This window comes from Lutra lutra, chromosome 18 (assembly GCF_902655055.1).
Source record: "Lutra lutra chromosome 18, mLutLut1.2, whole genome shotgun sequence".
Taxonomy (NCBI): Eukaryota; Metazoa; Chordata; class Mammalia; order Carnivora; family Mustelidae; genus Lutra; species Lutra lutra.
This window is the reverse complement of record NC_062295.1, coordinates 37,191,811-37,209,447: the sequence shown is the minus strand read 5'-3', so window position 1 is coordinate 37,209,447 and position 17,637 is coordinate 37,191,811. Positions and strand designations below refer to the sequence as shown.

General features: G+C 47.9%; 1 protein-coding gene across 2 annotated transcripts in view; it reads left to right on the top strand.

The window, feature by feature from the left end:
- The window catches only part of SDK1 (sidekick cell adhesion molecule 1), an 888,974-nt gene that overhangs the window by 690,320 nt on the left and 181,017 nt on the right, over positions 1-17,637 (top strand). For both annotated transcript variants that reach the window (XM_047713403.1, XM_047713402.1), the window contains exons 15-16: positions 12,552-12,699; positions 13,601-13,741. In XM_047713403.1, the coding sequence (XP_047569359.1) occupies positions 12,552-12,699; positions 13,601-13,741 (289 nt within the window). The remainder of the gene's footprint in view (positions 1-12,551; positions 12,700-13,600; positions 13,742-17,637) is intronic.

Here is a 17,637-nt window from a genome sequence, read left to right as displayed (position 1 = left end):
CAGTTATTCCTAAAATAGCAATATTCCATGTAACAATATCCTACAACTTCCTCTTATGAACGTCCTTGGCTCCATAGCCCCTAGGTGAATTCCTGAGGTCCTGCCCTCCACAGTTAAAAGATGACACGCCGAGGGCCTTGGTCCCCATCATGATGCCAGGGTCCTGAGCTTCACACTCCAAATTAATGTATTTTCCCTTAACTTTGAAAGGAACACTATCTTCCACAAGTTAATGCCATACTCGTTTCTAGGCCAGAGGGATCTGCACGGTGGGTGTCTCCCCGAGACAATGCCTGTCTCTCTCCGGCGACTTAGCATCTTTCTTTTCAAACTCTGCCGTCCGGCATGTCACTTTTCTCTTTGGCCTCCAGGAAACCCAGAGCAGTCGGAACTGAGTGCTTAGCTGGACTGCCTCCCAGGGGCTCAGCACTGTTCTCTCCTCCTTAATGATTTTGGGTTTATTTTTTATTTTGGGGTTTATTTATTTTTCATTTTCATTTGTATTCAATATTATGTGTATTTTCACTTCAGATGTTGAAATGTTTTTTAAAAGCTTCTTTGTGTGTGTGTGTGTGTGTGTGTGTGTGTGTGTGTGTACACACACACACTCGCACATGCACATGCAGAGACCAAGGGAGGCCAGACCACAGTCCTGATCCCCAGAGGGCCATACAAGGTCACTGAGCGATGCCGCGAGAACCAACTTGAACCTGGCAGACGGACCTGGCAGGGTGTGTGGGCAGCTCTGTCCTGGTGTGAGGGACAGAGGCAGCCGGAGCGAGTGGGAAGGTTGCTTATTCTGAATTGGTGATTGAAGCCCCTGGAAGGACGGGCGCCGAAGACCCCTGGGAGGCCAGGGGCTGGGCCTGGGATCTGCGAGCCCACTAAGGGGCGTTGTCCTGGGCGGGTCATCAGCTAACCTGGCTAGAGCATGCCCAGTCCCAGGGGACGTTTTGGGCTCCAGGGGGCACTTTCCCCAAGCCTGTGTCTTCTTGGGCACAGGACAGTGCCATGGCCTCTGGCATGTTCTGTCAGCGGCTGGCCTATTACCAGCTTCTGGGGGGCATTCTCCAGGGCTTAGAATCTTCGGGGAGGCAGGAGGGCTCTCTTGTCCATCACAGGGATAACTCTAAGCCATGCGGCTCAGCTCTTTGTTCTGCGGTCCCAGAGTCCTCTCAGCCAGCACCCGGGAGCTGCCTCGCACCCCGCTCCCCATGAGCTCGTTTGCTCCCGAGTGCAAGCCACTCCCGCCTGGCTCTGCACCCCGTGTTTGACGTCTTCATCCCCGCTTGCTATTATGTGCTTAAAAGCTGACAGGCTTTGCGCTGTTTTGCTTGCCAAAATTGCAGAGACTTTGTTCTTTATGCTTCCAATCGTTTTAATGCTGTCTTTGAAACATAGCTCACGCAGGTATCTACTAATAGCCTCAGAGTAGTTAGGAAGTATTTTATGTCTCAGCTCATTTTTCTTGGGGCTTTTGCATATTGAACCTCACATTAATGGCATTTGCTCCTATTTTAAAATCCGTGCGGGAAGACAGAGTTGTGTCACCGACACTCATCATGGTTCTCTTGCTGTGCCGTGGGCCCAGAGAGGGGCTGAGGTGGGGAGCTGGGGGTTCTCGCCCTCTCCGCTCCCTGCCCTCCAGGGAGACGTCGGCGGGGGTGGGGGGGAGTGCTGCAGCCTTTGCTGGGGCTCCCCTGTGGTAGGCCCTTTCAAGCCTGTCGCACACGCTGCTATGTCTGCTTGGTGCCGATGCAGAGAGGGCCGCCTGCTTCCAGCCAGCCAAAGTTCGAGCTCTCCAAGATCCGACCCGTTGAGTGGGCACACCGCCGCCATCATGATGTGGCTGCTGCCCACAGCCCCGTTCCCCTCCGGTTCTGGAATTATCCAATCCCTGTTTCCAATCCCCTGACTTCTCTCCACCTCTCTGAAGCAGATGGCTTCTCCTGCTCAGCACCCCTATCCTATCCAGGAGCGCATATCCCCTTGCAGCCTAACTGAGGTCTCATCTGAGGTCTCACCCACAGTGCATAGGTTCCAGTCCCTTGGATGTGAAGAGCATAATGTCCCAAAGCCCATCCCTGGTGTTGCTTTGGCCGCTTTCTGTAGTGGGGGCAGGGAGACTCATTTAGTTCCCAGATGCTCAGTGCTTTCGTTCTCGACCTTGAAGGCCACACTTGGGGCCTCTTCCCTCTGGCTCTGCACACTTTTTGTTGCTCTGATGATATCTCCAACAGAGAAAGCTCTCCCTAAGTGGGGGGGCGCCAAACTATACTTTAACTGTCTGCTTCTTGGGGCCTTGTCTTAGGAGAGAGCCCCTGCTGCCGCCCCACTCCCAGGTCAGGGAGTTCCCTGACACAGGTCTCTCTGGTGGCCTCCGCCACACCCTGCAGTTTGTGACCATCCATCCCGTGACTCAGGCTTCTTTCCCAGGGTTGCCATGAGCAGGTCCGAGTCACAGAATCCTTCCAAACTTGTGCTTCAGTGCACTTTCTAGATATGTGTGATGGCTCCATGGCGTCCTGTCCGTCCTGAGGACCTTGTTGTCTCGTGTCGCAAGCATGGCCCATCCTCCCAATGCGCCTTCCACCCGCCAAGCAGGACACTGCAGCACAACTACAAAGTCAAGGCCTCTCAGTCGTGTAACACTTTCTTTTGTTTTGTTTTGTTTTGTTTTTTAATTTATTTACTTATTTATTTTTAATTTTTATTTATTTATTTTTTAATTTATTTACAGTGTTCCAGAATTCATTGTTTATGCACCATACCCAGTGCTCCGTGCAATACGTGCCCTCCACCATACCCCCCACCAGGCTCACCCAACCTCCCATCCCCCATCCCCTCCAAAACCCTCAGTTAGTTCCTCAGAGTCCACAGTCTCCCCCTCCAATTTCCCCCAAATCCCTTCTCCTCTCCATCTCCCAGTGTCTTCCGTGTTATTCCTTATGCTCCACAAATAAGCAAAACCATATGATAATTGACTTTCTCTGCTTGACTTATTTCACTCAGTAAAATCTCCTCCAGTCCTGTCCGTGTTGATACAAAAGTTGCGTGTTCATCCTTTCTGATGGAGGCAAAATATTCCATAGTATATATGGACCATATCTTCTGTATCCATTCATCTGTAACACTTTGTAACCGGAGTCGTCTTTACCCTTTGCAGAACTAGTTTTTATCTGTGCTTCTCTTGGAATGTCCTGCTGAGCTTTGAATGAGCCAAGAGACACCGTTCTGTACTGCCCGCTGAGCTTGCCTCTGAGTCCCCTCTCCAGCCTGTCTCGGACAAGGAGCTTGGGGCAGGGATTGACTTTTGGCCTGAGCAGCCAAGCCATGCGGAGGTGGGAAGGACTGGTTGTCTGGGCCTTGAAGCCACATTTCTTAGTTCTCGTGACAACCGGACGTTCAGGGCACTTGAATGTTGAGAAGCAAACAGTGATCATCCCACCAAATTAATTTTAGTGACTCAGTGAGCTGGACACTGAAACGTAGGTCAGAGTAGAGTCTGAAAAACTTGAAGATAATTGCAGAGAGTGCTTGAGAAGTCATGAAAATGGTTTTTAAAAAGCAGTAGAATGTACCTGGGCCTGTTTGGTTTCATTTTTTTTATACTCTATTTTCCAAGTTTTTGTTAATGAATATATATGTATTTTTGTGATGTGTTTCATACATATATAGATAATTTTTATATGTATATGAAATTTATATGTAGTTGTATATATAATTAATATTTTATATATAGATATAGAGATATAGAGATATATATATTTTTTTAATCCTTCTCTCATCACTTCATGGGCATATGGTGCCGTGGGTAAGACTTGGGTTTTGGATGGCTCATGTCATTTGGGGCTCTCATTGAGGAAAACAATTCAGAACCCCAGGGGTCTCTGTGAAGCCTCACACAGAACCTGTGCCAATGTGGGCCGGAAGCTCCAGGCCCATCTGTCCTTGCGCCTTCCAGAACAGACGCCAGCTTCTGACCATGAGGGCACTCAGCAACTGCTGTTCACAGCTGTGGAAGACATGGCCCCTTGCTGTCACTCCACCACATGGACAACAGGCCCTCAAACTCTGAGAGATGAAGTGAGCTGCATCTGGGACAGTGGGACAGCCCATCATCACGGGCTCCAGCGTCAGGAACGGTCACAGTGGCTTGAAACCCAGCTGTGCAGCAGCTCTGAGCCTGCTGTGCATGCCTCCCTGCATGAACTGTGTGCACTCGCACACCCAGCTCCATTCTCTTCTCCCACGGAGAGCACAGGGCCTCCCAGTACGGGTCCCACGCTGCTTGCCCCAGCTTGTCCCTCCCTTTCCTGGTGCACTCCAGCATGAACAGACAGGCCTTTTCTTCTCTTCTGGTTTATTTTAGAATAGTTTCAGGTTTGCAGAGTTATTGGGAAGATAGAGAATTTCCAAAAGCCCAGACATGGTTTCCCATCTTGGGAACATCTTCCATCCGTGTGGTGCATTTGTCACAATGAATGAACCAATATTGACATATTTATTATTAACTGAAGTCCGTGCTTTATTCACATTCACTCAGTTCTGACCCAGGATCCCACCCGGGACACTGCACCACATTAGCAGTGCTTGGGCTCCTCTTGGCAGGACGGTTTCTCAGACGTTCCATTTTTGACGACCTTGACAGTTTTAAGGAGTGCAGGTTAGGTGCTTTGTAGGACATCACTAGGTTGGGGCTTGGGGATGTTTTTCTAGTGATTAGACCAGCATTCTAGCGTTCTAAAACGAAGAACACAAAAGCCAAGTACCACTCCTGTCCCTTCCAATCAGGGGTACGTGCCATCAGCCAGCCTTAACACTGTTGATGCTGGAGAGGCGTTTAACCATTGGAAAGTGCAACTTAATTTGTGCCCAGGCTTTGATTCTCACCCATCCTGAGTGTGCAGTATCTTCCTGAGAAACCCAGAGCACTTACATTCTAAACAACCAGCATGAGGAAGGAGAGCCTCTCACGAGTGTGGCATGGCTGAGACTCTCGGAAGCTTTGGGCCAAGAGTGTAGCTCTGCTTCTGGGTCATCCCTGGGACCAGGCTCTTGACTTGCAGGAGTCAATACTAACTGTGACCAGTAATGAGAAGTCGAAAAGAGCAAAGTCGCCTTGACCTGGGAGTTCCTGCCAAGGTGGAAAGATGAGACTGTGATCTGTGATTCCATCCTTCTGTGTCTCCTTTTCTCATATGAACGTGAGGGTGATCATACCTGCCACGAGGTTCTGGGAAGGTTACCTGTGTACATATGAAGTCACCCCAGGGCCCAGGACATTGCACGTTCTTTCACGGAACAGATACTGGTCGAGCCCCTGCTCCACATCAGGCACGCTTCTAGGTATGAAGGATCTAACAGTGAGTAAAATCGAAACAATGGAGTTTATCTTGTGGGTGGCTATTTAAATGGGTGTTATTTTTATGTACATTATTATTATTATAACCTAAAGCTTATATTTTAAGAGACACAGTACACAGACTGTTGTAGCCAAAACCACAGTGGAATCAGAATTAAGAAAATAATAAATGTGCATCTTAAGTCTTCCACTTAATGCTCTATAACCCAGGGGAAGTTGTTTTCATGCAAGAAGTTAATTCTCATTCATAGTAAAAAATATAAGGCAAAGCATCAGTGAAATCGCATTTTTCGTCTACCAAACATGAGTTAAGATGGTCACAGTGCTCAATGCTGGCAAAGTTGTGATTAAACAGTCACTTTCTAGAAGCTTTTTAGTGTGAAAAGTGACACATACACAAAGGTATTCATGCGTTCATTTTTGATACCATCAACATATTACCATATTGGTTTCATCGAGTGCCCACCTTTTTTTTTTTTTTTTTTTTTTTGGTTTTGTTTTGCTAGGGTATTTTTAAGGAAATCCCAGACATTATGTCATTTCAACTTTAAGTGATTTTATACTTAGCTCAACTAAATGACATCACATATAGCAAAATTAATGGTAATCCTTAATATCATCTTACACTCAGTCCATATTTATATGTCCCAAATTGCTTTTTTTATGTGTTTATTTAAATTCATTTAGTTAGCATACAGTGTAATATTAGTTTCTGGTATAGAGTCTAGTGATTCATCACATCCATACTATACCCAGTGCTCATGAGGACACGTGCCCTCCTTGATGCCCATCACCCAGTTACCCCGTCGCCCGGCCCACCTCCCCCCACCCAGCAACACCCAGTTTGTTATCTACAGTTAAGAGTGTTTCTTGGTCCCTCCCCACAACATGATCATTTGCTTCATTTCTTAAATTCCACGTAGGAATGAAATCATACAGTATTTGTCTTTCTCTGGCTGACTTACTTCACTCAGCATTATGCTCTCAAGCTCTGTCTCGTTGCAAATGTCAAGGTTTCATTCATTTTTATGGCTGAACAAAATTCCCATGCATGTATATACCACTTCTTGTCTATCCATTTATCAGTCAATGGACTCTTGGGCTCTTTCCATAATTTGACTATTGTAAATAATGCTGCTATAAACATCGGGACACAGGTACCCCTTTGAAGCTGTGTTTTGTATCTTTTGGTAAATACCTAGTAGTACAATGACTAGCTTGTAGGGTATTTTTATTTTTAACCTTTCGAGGAACCTCCATACTGTTTTCCAGAATGGTTGCACCAGTTTGCATTCCCACCAACAGTGTATGACATTTCCCCTTTCTCCACATCCTCACCAACATTCATTATTTCTTATGTTGTTGATTTTAGCCATTGTGACTAGTGTGATATCTCATTCCAGGTTTGATTTGCATTTGTGATGATGAGTGACAATGAGCATCTTTTCATATGTCTATTGGCCATCTAGATGTCTTCTTTGGAAAAAATGTCTATTCATGTCTTCTGCTCATTTTTTTAACTGGACTATTTGTTTTTTGGGTGTTGAGTTTTATAAGTTCTTTATATGTTTTAGATGCTAACCCTTTATAAGATATGTCATTAATGGGGCGCCTGGGTGGCTCAGTGGGTTAAGCCGCTGCCTTCAGCTCAGGTCATGATCTCAGGGTCCTGGGATCGAGTCCCGCATCGGGCTCTCTGCTCAGCAGAGAGCCTGCTTCCCTTCCTCTCTCTCTGCCTGCCTCTCTGTCTACTTGTGATCTCTCTCTCTGTCAAATAAATAAATAAAATCTTTTAAAAAAAAAAAGATATGTCATTAATATCTTCTCCCGTTCTGTTGGCTTCCTTTTAGTTTTGTTGATTGTTTCCTTTGCTGTGTAGAAGTTTTCTGTTTTGATGAAGTCCCAATGGTTAATTTTTGCTTTTGTTTCCCTTGCCTCAGGAGATGTATCTAGAAAGAAGTTGCTATGGCCGATTTCAAAGAGGTTGCTGCCTGTGTTCTTCTCTAGGATTTTGATGGATTCCTGTCTCACATTTAGGTCTTTCATCCATTTTGAGTCTATTTTTGGGTGTGGTATGAGGAAATGATCCAGTTTTATTTTTACGCATGTTGCTGTCCACTTTTCCCAACACCATTTGTTGAAGAGACTGTCTTTTTATTGGACATTCTTTCCTGCTTTGTCGAAGATTAGTTCACTATAGAGTTGAGGGTCCATTTCTGGGCTCTCTCTTCTGTTCCATTGATCTATGTGTCTGTTTTTGTGCCAGGACCATACTGTCTTGATGATCACAGCTTTGTAATAGAGCTTGAAGTCTGGAATTGTGATGCCACCAATTTTGCTTTTCTTTTTCAGGATTACTTGGCTATTTGAGATCTTCTGTTGTTCCCTACAGGTGTTCAGAATGTTTGTTCCAGCTCTGAGAAAAATACTGTTGGCATCCTGATGTGGCTTACATGAAATGTGTAGGTTGCTTTGGGCAGTATAGACATTTTAATACTTGTTCTCCCGATCCATGAGCATGGAATGTCTTTCCATTTCTTTGTGTCCTCTTCAAATGCTTTTTTAAAAATTGACTGCTTGTAGTTGATTCTTTTGAATATAAATCCAGATCCAGACAAGGTGCATCCATCGCTCTGGTGGTTCTATCTCTTGATCAACAAGAGCCCCATATCCCTTTCCCCTGCTCTCGTCTGATGAAGAGGCCAGGGCATCTGGATGTCCCACAATGTCCCATGCCGATTGCTTCCTCATGATGTCATTTAATTTGTTCCTGCATCTCTTTAATTGCCCAGAGACAGGCAGGAATTTACATCAGTTTTTGATTTTGTGTGTTTTCTCGGATCGTGTGTGTGTGTGTGTGTGTGTGTGTGTGTGTCTGTGTCAGTGGTGCCTGGCTGTTGCTTGGTACTTCCCATTGCATCTCACAAGGAGACGCTGGAGGCCCAGCTGCTCTTTTGGTGATGTTCGGTCTGCCCCCGAGTCTGGAAAGTGACAGCGTGTAAGGCCAGGGGCACAGTATTTATACCTCCCTGAGTCTTCGTTTCCTGACCCATATGAAAGGAGACAATGCCTCCTCCCCAAGGAGATTCTCATGGTTACAGCTATGAGTGCATGTCCAGACAGCAGGCTACCATGTAGACATTAGGGCTAAGTAATAATTACGGGCCCTCCAGCAATGAAAACTTTCTTTGAAAAAGTCTTTTCCTTCCTCAGATACCTTTAACTGAGAACACGGTAAGGTTCTTTTTATTGAGGGAAAAAAAAAAAAAAAAAGCTTCCAGTACATTTATGGCGACTGAAAACTGCCTGTTTTTCACCAATCCACAGAGCAAAGGAGTGATTAACTCCTCGTGGATTCCGGCACTTGAAGCCAAGAGAAAGATTAGTGACGGCCGCGTGGAGCGGAGGTTTGTTTAATAGCCTGACTGGGAAAGACCAAGTTTCCTTCGGCTTCTAGATCAGAGGAGCAAGAGGCATCCCTGAAGGGGAAGAAAAAAGCTATTGAAACTTTTATGGGATGGTTTCCTTTCTCAAAAGAATCTTCTACATCCCAGCCCCTCAGAGGAGCCTCTCAGAGCCCTCCTTTCTGAGGACCAGGAGGAGCATCTTCTAAAGGGATTTTGCTTACGGATTGTCAGGGACAGACCTGCCCTTTACATTTTACCAGTTCTCAGCAAGCTTCAAGTTCAGAGACTTGTGAAGAAGCAAATCCTTCCCTTCCACTAACCACTTTTTTTTTTCTTTTTTCAGTACAAATCAGAGTGCCCATGAGATGGATCGGGTTCATTTGTATTAGTTTTCAGTTTAATCTCTCTTCCTGCCAGACCTTTTATCTTCTATGAGGGAGAGGGAAGAGAATAAATAAAGAGTTTTATTTAGACGCATCCGGAGGACTGAGCCGAGCCCCCGGATACAGGGCAGATTAATAGGCCCTGTTGCAGAGTCAGACTGGGGCTGGGCCTCAGATCTGCTGGCTCGCTGCTGCTGCTGCTGCTCGATAGGGTTCCACACTAGGAGGGGCTGTTTACACTCTGAGCTGAATCTGGGAGGGAGGGAAGGAGAGGGGTCGTGGGGCACTCTCTGTCCCCTCTGTGCTGACACACATGGGCTCTGTCAGTGGACTTGGCCACCATCCTTTTGAGTTTGCTTCTTTCTGACCTTGGACCCTGTAGGTAACTGAGCAGGTAAGCCGTTTGCTTACAGGCACTGAGATCTGCAGGAAGAGAGGGACAGAGGTGAGTTTTATTGAACACTGCCTCAGTCAGGGTCCCCACAAGAAGCAGGTTGCTGTCTTGACTTAGAACATCTAAGCAGAGAGTCTGCAAAGGGAAGATCTGCCCAGGGTCGGGTGGAGAGAGACACCAGGACCCTGGGGCCAGAGCTGGCTAACTCAGGACACAGAGGGAAGGGAGATGCAGAGCCCAGAGAGGGAGGTGGTGTAGACCTTCCCAAATAGAGCATGAACCTCTGGCTGAGGAATGCGATAGTCTTGGGCCATCTCCCAGTGAGTAAGAAAGAGCCCAGCCCTGCCAGGCAGATCGTCCAGGGCCCAGATTGGGGCAGGGAGGTAAGGAGGAACAGGGGTAATAGGAGGGGGATGGGCCCATCCAGCTCCAGTACCCACCGGGGCCTGGATCTGCACAGGATAAGTCCGCACGTGTCTCTTAGTTCAGACCAATACCAATCTTGGGAGTGCTGTGTTATTTCCCCATTTTTTCTTCCACATTGAAAAAAGAAATGTTTCGTTGTGGTAATACACACCATAACATAAAATTTTACCATCTTAGCCACTTTTAAATGTCCAGTTGAGTGGTCAGTACATTCACATCGTGCCACCCATCTCTTATCCTCATCTGGCAAAACTGAAGCTGTGGATCCATTAAATGTGACTCCCTGTCTTGCCCCCGCCCTCCAACCCCCACCCTGGCAGCTGCCATTCGCCTCTGCGTCTGTGGATCTGACCCCTCCAGGGACCTCTCATCAGTGGAATCCTACACTACCCGTCTTCTTGTGACTGCCCTATTTTCAAGGTTTATCCCTGTTGGAGTGTGTGTCAATTTCTTGTTCAAAGCTGAATAATATTTCATTGCAGGGATGGACCACATTTTGTTCATCTGTCCATCCATCAGTGGACACTCGGGTTCATAACTAATATCTCTTCGTGACCCTCCTTTCAGTTCGTCGGGGTGTATATTTTGACGTAGAATTTCCGGATCATACGGTAGTTCTACCTTTAGTTTCCTGAGGAGCCGCCATACTGGTTTCTGCAGCAGCAGCCCCATTTCACATCCCCACCGTCAGGGCACGAATGTTCCAGCTTCTCTCCCCGTCTAGCCCACACATGCCATTTCTGCTTTCTTTATAGTAGCCATCCTGTGGTTGTGATGTGGATCTCCCTGTGGTTTTGACTTGCCCCTCCTCCCCCCTGCTTTATAGAAGAAGCTCAAACAAAAGTGAACAACTGTCAATGGAAACACGTAGTCGGCTGTGATGGCTCTGCACCAGCTGCCTTCTGGAGGGAAGCTGTGTCTCCACTGCTGTGTGGCTTGGCAAGGAGAGGCGCTGCTCTCCACCAGCAGTTACAGGGGTGCGAGGGAAGGTTCTTGCGTTGTCCATGTGTACAAATGGCTAGGGGAGCCTGCTTGGCAGACCAGAGCACCTTGAGATGTTTAATGCTTCTAGAAGGGTCTCAGACTCCCAAAGCGAGAAGAGAAATCAGTGTGAGCAATTCTGTAGTTCCCTGGGGATGCACACGTTGCACTCTGAAGGAAACAGAAAGAGCGGGGGGTCCTCATCCAACATAGATTACCTAGATCACTGAGAATCAAAAGCCAAGTACACTTAAATGCCCAGCTGGTGCTAAAGACTGCATTCCCAGAAAGCCATTTGTGGAGGCAGCTTTATTCGAAATAATTAAAAAGATTCAGCCTTTGTAGCCCAACTGGCATCCCGCTCCAGAGCGGCATAACTTTTTGTTGCGGAATCCGGCTCCCAAACTCCAGCTCCGTGGTAGACGGCTGGCTGTGAGAGCCAACGCAAGTTGCCCTTGAGTCTCATTTCATTTCGGAGTGGCTTGTGGCTTTTTCTTGGTGACTCCTAAGGGAGCGGCATGTGTTCCCAATGAGCTCCCGGCACAGACCTGTGATCCTCATAGTTAGGTCTGCAGGTTTTTGCTGAAGAGGTGTTGATTGTACGTGTGGAGGGCGCCCGCGGCTGGCAGCAGCATGGAAATCATGGCTCTCCTCTCTCTGACCATCTCCAGTGTCGGGAGAGGGATTCGGGCACCACTTCCAAGGAAGGGGACAGACGGTTTGATTTCCACAAGAGCCCCCTCCCCCCAATTTCACTTCACTGATAACTTGCAAATGCAGCTCAGGCATCATGACGATTCCAAATGAGAAGTGACAGTGGGTGTTCAAAGTCATTGCCAGGTCCTGTTCATTCCAGGGCATCATTCTACGAGATGATCGGGCCAGAAAGCATGTTTCAACTCTGCACCGAAAGAAAAAAAAAATAAAATCTCGCAAAGGTGTGGGAGCCCAACAGAATCCTCTGAAGCCTTGCAGGCGAGAGCCCATTTGGCTGACAGAGTCGCTCTTGCACACCTGCCGGAAAGCTGGGTGCAAAGATACTCTAAACTAGCTGCGAATTTCATTACGTCTGTCTCCAGCCAAAGCCACTGAGGGGTGCGGCGCTGTAATGGGCCGCCACGCAGATGGGTTGCAAAATGCACAGCCCATCTGTCTTTATCATGCTCATTTCCTCTTTTATTAAAATGTTAATGAATATAGTTTTTATTTATCATTTGGTGACATGTGCGGCATCCTTTTCTGGGAGACAAATCTGCAGTCTGCCTCACCGTGTGCGCTGACAGGGAACGCAAGAATGAGGAATATTTTGGTTCCGTTCAAACTGCCCTATGCGGGTTGAAGGAGAAGCCACTTCGCTTGTCGACAGCAGCATGAGGACGACGGGAGGTCTCGGAGTTCAATGCCAGGCCCAGTGGCTACCAGCGGCTAGCCATGTGGCCACGAGCCTCGGTTTCCACTTCTGGGGAACAGGGATAACCATTCCCTCCGCCCTGGAAACGAAATGAGAGAACTTATGGAAATGTAGTTTGCATTCTCTTATTATTATTCAGATGTGTGCCTGTGTGGTTCTGAATTCCTTTTGCTCATTCTTTCAGACTCTCCATGGAAAGTACATCTGTCAAATGTCGGCCCCGAGATGACAGGCGTCACCGTGCGCGGCCTGACTCCAGCTCGCACCTATCAATTCCGGGTGTGTGCCGTGAATCAAGTGGGCAAAGGCCAGTACAGCGCAGAGACAGGCAGGTGTGTGATTGCGCAGCCGCGGTTGGCTCTCGGGGCAGCTGGGACCAAAAGCAAGGCTGAGCATCCAGTTAACAAGAAGACATTGATAGAAGGAGTCAACCCGCATCCTTTAGTGATATCGGCCACACATGCACAGAAAAGACCAGAAGGAAGAGAGAAAGGGAGTCACTCGTGTGTTGGACTAGCTGGGTTTTCCTTCAATGCTCAGAGGGAAATGTCTCCAACTTCCCTAACGCTCTGGCCACACCAACACAAGGCATTTCTGAGAGCACAGGCCTTGGTATCCACGAGATGAGGCGCTGACCATGTCTTCACTCCCTCTGTCCTCCCGGGCTGCTGGCGGGACGGGAGCTGGTGCCACCATGCTGACAAGCAAGCATCTGGCAGGGCACGGCACGTTCCTGAATGGTCCTGACCTGGGACCGTGGCTTCACCCCATTTCAGTGTGCCCACCCCAACCAACCTGAGCATTGGTGGGGCCTGAATCATAGGAGAGTTGAGATCTAAGTGACTTTTTTCAAAATGTGGGAGTTTGGTATGAGAAATACTAAAAGAGCTAAGGAAAAACACAATTTGGAAGGCATCTCAGGCTGTGGGCCGGCGGCCTGGCTCGCTCAGGCTTGTAATCCCCTCCCGGAGTGGAGATGCTGTGGGTTATCCAGACAGAATAAGGTCACCTCCTGTGTCTTCTTGCTTGCTGGCTGAACTGATTCTCTATTATGTTGATTTGCTGTACCTATTTCATGCATGTCCTCTGAGTTTGATCAGCTGTGTGCCTTGCTTTGTTCATCGCTTGATTTTGGTAAATAGTTAAGCTCCAGATTCAGCCAGACAGAGAATGCAAATGGGGACCGTTTGTCTCGGATGCTAATCTCTTTCGCTCACCATATTTTATCTCTAGGTTGATGTTACCTGAAGAGCCGCCCAGTGCTCCCCCAAAGAATATCGTAGCCAGCGGGCGTACCAATCAGTCCATCATGGTCCAGTGGCAGCCGCCCCCAGAAACAGAGCACAATGGGGTGCTGCGTGGGTACATCCTCAGGCAAGTAGCTGGTGTTTGGCCATTTTTAGGTTCTCATTATAAAGAGTCCAGGGTCTGTTTTGCTGGGGTCGCAAACTGAAAGGTCTAGAGGATCCCAACAGTAATCAAGAGACTCAGGCTGATGTCGGACTTTAGGGAGTGTGGGGACTATGGCCAACAAGCAACTGTGGGTTGCTTGGGTTGCAGGGGCAGCCTCTGTATATCCAACCATAGCATAACCGCGCACATATTGAAGCTTGCATCTTGGTAGAAGAATGAAGGGGGATATTACGTGTTGGGGTGAAGGTGTGCTATTCATTCCAAATTTTTTCTTTCTGTTTCAGTTTTTTCCAGGGGCATGCATTATTAATAGAATAATTTTTAATTAATAACAATGCAGTTGACATTATCACAATTGACCAGTTGCTACCGGGCTAGCTCTTACATGTTCAGTATTGCCAGGTTTCCTAGTGTATTCAGAGAAATTTTTAAAAATCTAGCTTTTTACATGTGATCTCACAGTTTCTAAACATTGGAAATGAAGTCTGTATGTTTTGAAACATGGGGCAGGCCAAATTCACACCTCCACAGGCCAGATGTGGCCCAAAGCATGGCCACTTTGCTTTCCCTGCCTTATATGGGGCAGTCAGGCTTCTGAGAATGTTGAGGAGATTCTACAAGAACTTGGCTGGGTGGGAGAGAAGAAATCTGTTTTGTCAAAACTGCTAATCTTGAATTCACGCCAAATGTGGGAATTGCAGTGGTTTGTTGATGCAAGTAGTGAACAGGAAAAAATAAAGCAGTGTTAAAAGGTATTTATGAAATCTCTTCTAACAGACAGTGCAGCCACAGACAGACATACTCGTTCCACGACCTGCACTTTGCCTCCCTCCCCAGCCTTATGGAGCAAGAACCATGGGTGTCCATCACTACCCTCCCCCCAGTATCAGGCCCGTGCCCTCGTGAGCTTGTGATCAGCAAATACTGGGTTAACAGAGGTCGAAAGGGGCTAAACGTAATGTCTTAGAAAAACATAAGAAGTTACAAAAGTGTAGCTGCTCTAGCTCTGTGCTATTTGCATATGGAGGACCGCTCCTTCCAGTATCTATTGATGTAATCATCCGCTCATGGTTTAACATACCTTTATCCATACGTATGACATATTAGCCCATCACAACCACTTCACTGCTCTTTTCAAGTCTTCCTCAAGCATGTGAATTATCCTCTAAACACAAGCTAGATCATTATCTACATGAAGTGGTTTAAAGTTGGCTGTCCCGCAGGGTTCACGGGGACTAGAGGACTGGAATCAGCACTTGGGGACCCTTTGGTCACTCTTCCCCTTTCAACAAGAAACTCTGAAAGGGGCCTTCGGGCAGGGGGCACCTGTGGGCTTGGGGCAGTTCCCAGTTCCCTCCCAAAAACAGGCTGGGGCTTCCCACACACACAGGCCCAGATCTCCTGTCCATTCCAGCTGTCACTCATGGCCTGTGCTCATCAGGTAATGAAAATAATTTCCTTGCCCTCCCCACCTGGCCCTACACACGCTTGTCATCCCAGCTGCCTCCATCTCGAATGCACAGAGAAGGGTCCTCAGGCTCCGCTGCCAAGGGAGGACTTTAAAAGTCAACCCGCAGAACCAACCTCAGGGCAAAGACTTTAATAAGAAAATCTTTCTGATGTTACAAGGCCCTATCAGGAACTGCACGTTTCTCTATTTTGCAGGATTACCACCATTAAAAGGATCTTGTGTGATGGTGTCAGTGGAGTTGAGTGCTGAGAAAGAGGGCATCTGTATTTGTAGGGGTTTAAATCAAGAAAGTCCTAAAATGAGGGTGTACAACCCAAGGCCTGTGAATAGCAAAGTTTCCAGAAATTAAAGGCCCATGCCAAAATGCATTTACTTGGAAACATTTCCAAACAATCCTCCGGTCTGCAAATCAGCTCTGTTTGCAACTGTGAGCCCTCCAGGGCTCAAGTGTCTGTGTCAGACATATAGCCAAATCCATGGAGGCACAAAATGGAAATAAATCACCACCGTGGCTCCGGCCGTAAGAAGTGGTTAGGATGTGTGTGCAGTAATAAAATATTTATAATAATGGGCAGGGTGCTTCTTTGAGAGGAGTGTAGGGGTTATGTCCTTTAAAAACATTCTCCTGTTTATTTCCATATAAAAAAAAGTCATCTTGTTCTGCCTGAGACGGTCTCCCGGGCAACGTATCCCACCAGTCAGAGGACAATGCCCTGCACTTTCATTATTAATTGTGACCTTCCCAGACATCCTGTGACTATTACAAAAGCACCCTGAGCCACGGGTCAGAATGGACCAACCTGCCTGCCGCGGAAAGGAGGGCAGCCCGCTTCCAAGACACGAATCCCGTGGCTTGTTCGGCACGATCGTATGAACAGGCATCTAGGAGAGGCTTTGGCTCGTGCAGTCTTCAGTGTCTTTGCTTAGCATACTTTCTGGACGCGCGGCGTTTCCAAACCAGCAGTATCTGCAGTGGGCTCTGCACTGTCACAGCTCTCCAGCACCCATCGTTTCATCTTATTCTTGTGACAACCCTGTGAAAGGCTATTATGATGATGTTATTTTCAGGAGTTAAAATCCAAGGTCAGAGACGTGACGTTAAGACCACGCTCAAGGCCACCCAGCACGTCTGTCTTCTTCCCAACCTGTGCCTTCTGGAGCTGACTTCTTTGCTTTTCCCTGGAAGGCATATTGTGTCGTGATGGGTCCGAACTAATGAGCTCTCTGTAAGCGATAGTGCCCAGTGTGTGCCATATTGGTTGTAAGTGGTCCTGGTCACCATTCACACACCGGGCCACTCTGGGTGGGGGCCGACCCTTGCCTTCTCCCAAATGGCTGATTGTCTCAGTGTTATTTATTTTGTAGACAGGGAATTTAAGTGGGCATATCTGGCACGTGGCTTATTCAATGCCAGGACTCTCTCTCTGTGGGCCTCAGCCTTGAAGACCATGACGTCCTACAGACGAACCTAACCCCCCACTAGGAAGCGCGCCTACACCTGCTTGGTACAGGCAGTTGAGTAGGCGACAGAAGCGGATGGAATCTGAAGCAAAAATGCAGGGTGAGGCATCAGCTTCCACTTTTGCCCGTCACGGAGGAGCACGGCCGTCCCTGCGCCTCCGGCCCTCCAGCCAGCTGCTCTCGGGCAGGAGGGGTCAGGAGGACGCCTGGAACATTCTTGCTGTTCCAGTGCTGCCTGCTCTTGCTCCTGTATCTTCCCACCACACGGGCCTCACCTGTACAAATGGTTTGTAGCAAGAGGAGCTGAAAGACTGCCCTCAGAAAATCCGGACGTTCACGAAGAACCTTTTACTGCCTTCTCCAGACTTCCGTGCTGTATTTTTAGCTGTCATTCTCTTCAGAGAGCTGTTGTCTGTGGAAGGGCCTGAATATGGGGGGGGGGGGTCTTCCTTTTCCTGACAGCAGCAGCCTGGCACGGCCTTCCCCTTTGTGCCCAGGCGCTCTGCCTGGGACAGCGCAGGGACCAAAGAGACACTGCAGGCCTCGGGGGAGCTCCGTGTCAGTGCAGAGCCAGACCCCAACCTGCCGTCAAGAGCCCTCGCTCAAGGGCGCCCCTGTCTTCACCCTTGCCCCCCTCATCAGATGAAGCCGTGTCTTCCTGAGGCAGGAGCCGCCGCTTGGACAGGATTTGGGGTGTTCCTGAAGCCTCAGTATGACCAAGGCAGGTTTTCCCAGGATAGGTCTTCCCAGCACACGCCCCGCCCCACGCTCGACCCCTGGGAACGAATCCACTTCTACAAACAAAATCAGGAAAAACATTTGCTCTGCCCAATAATGCGCCAAAGCCCTTTCATAGTACACAAGGCAATTTCCTAATTGATACATTTTCTAAGTCCAGGGTCATGTATGTCACTTTATTCTTTTT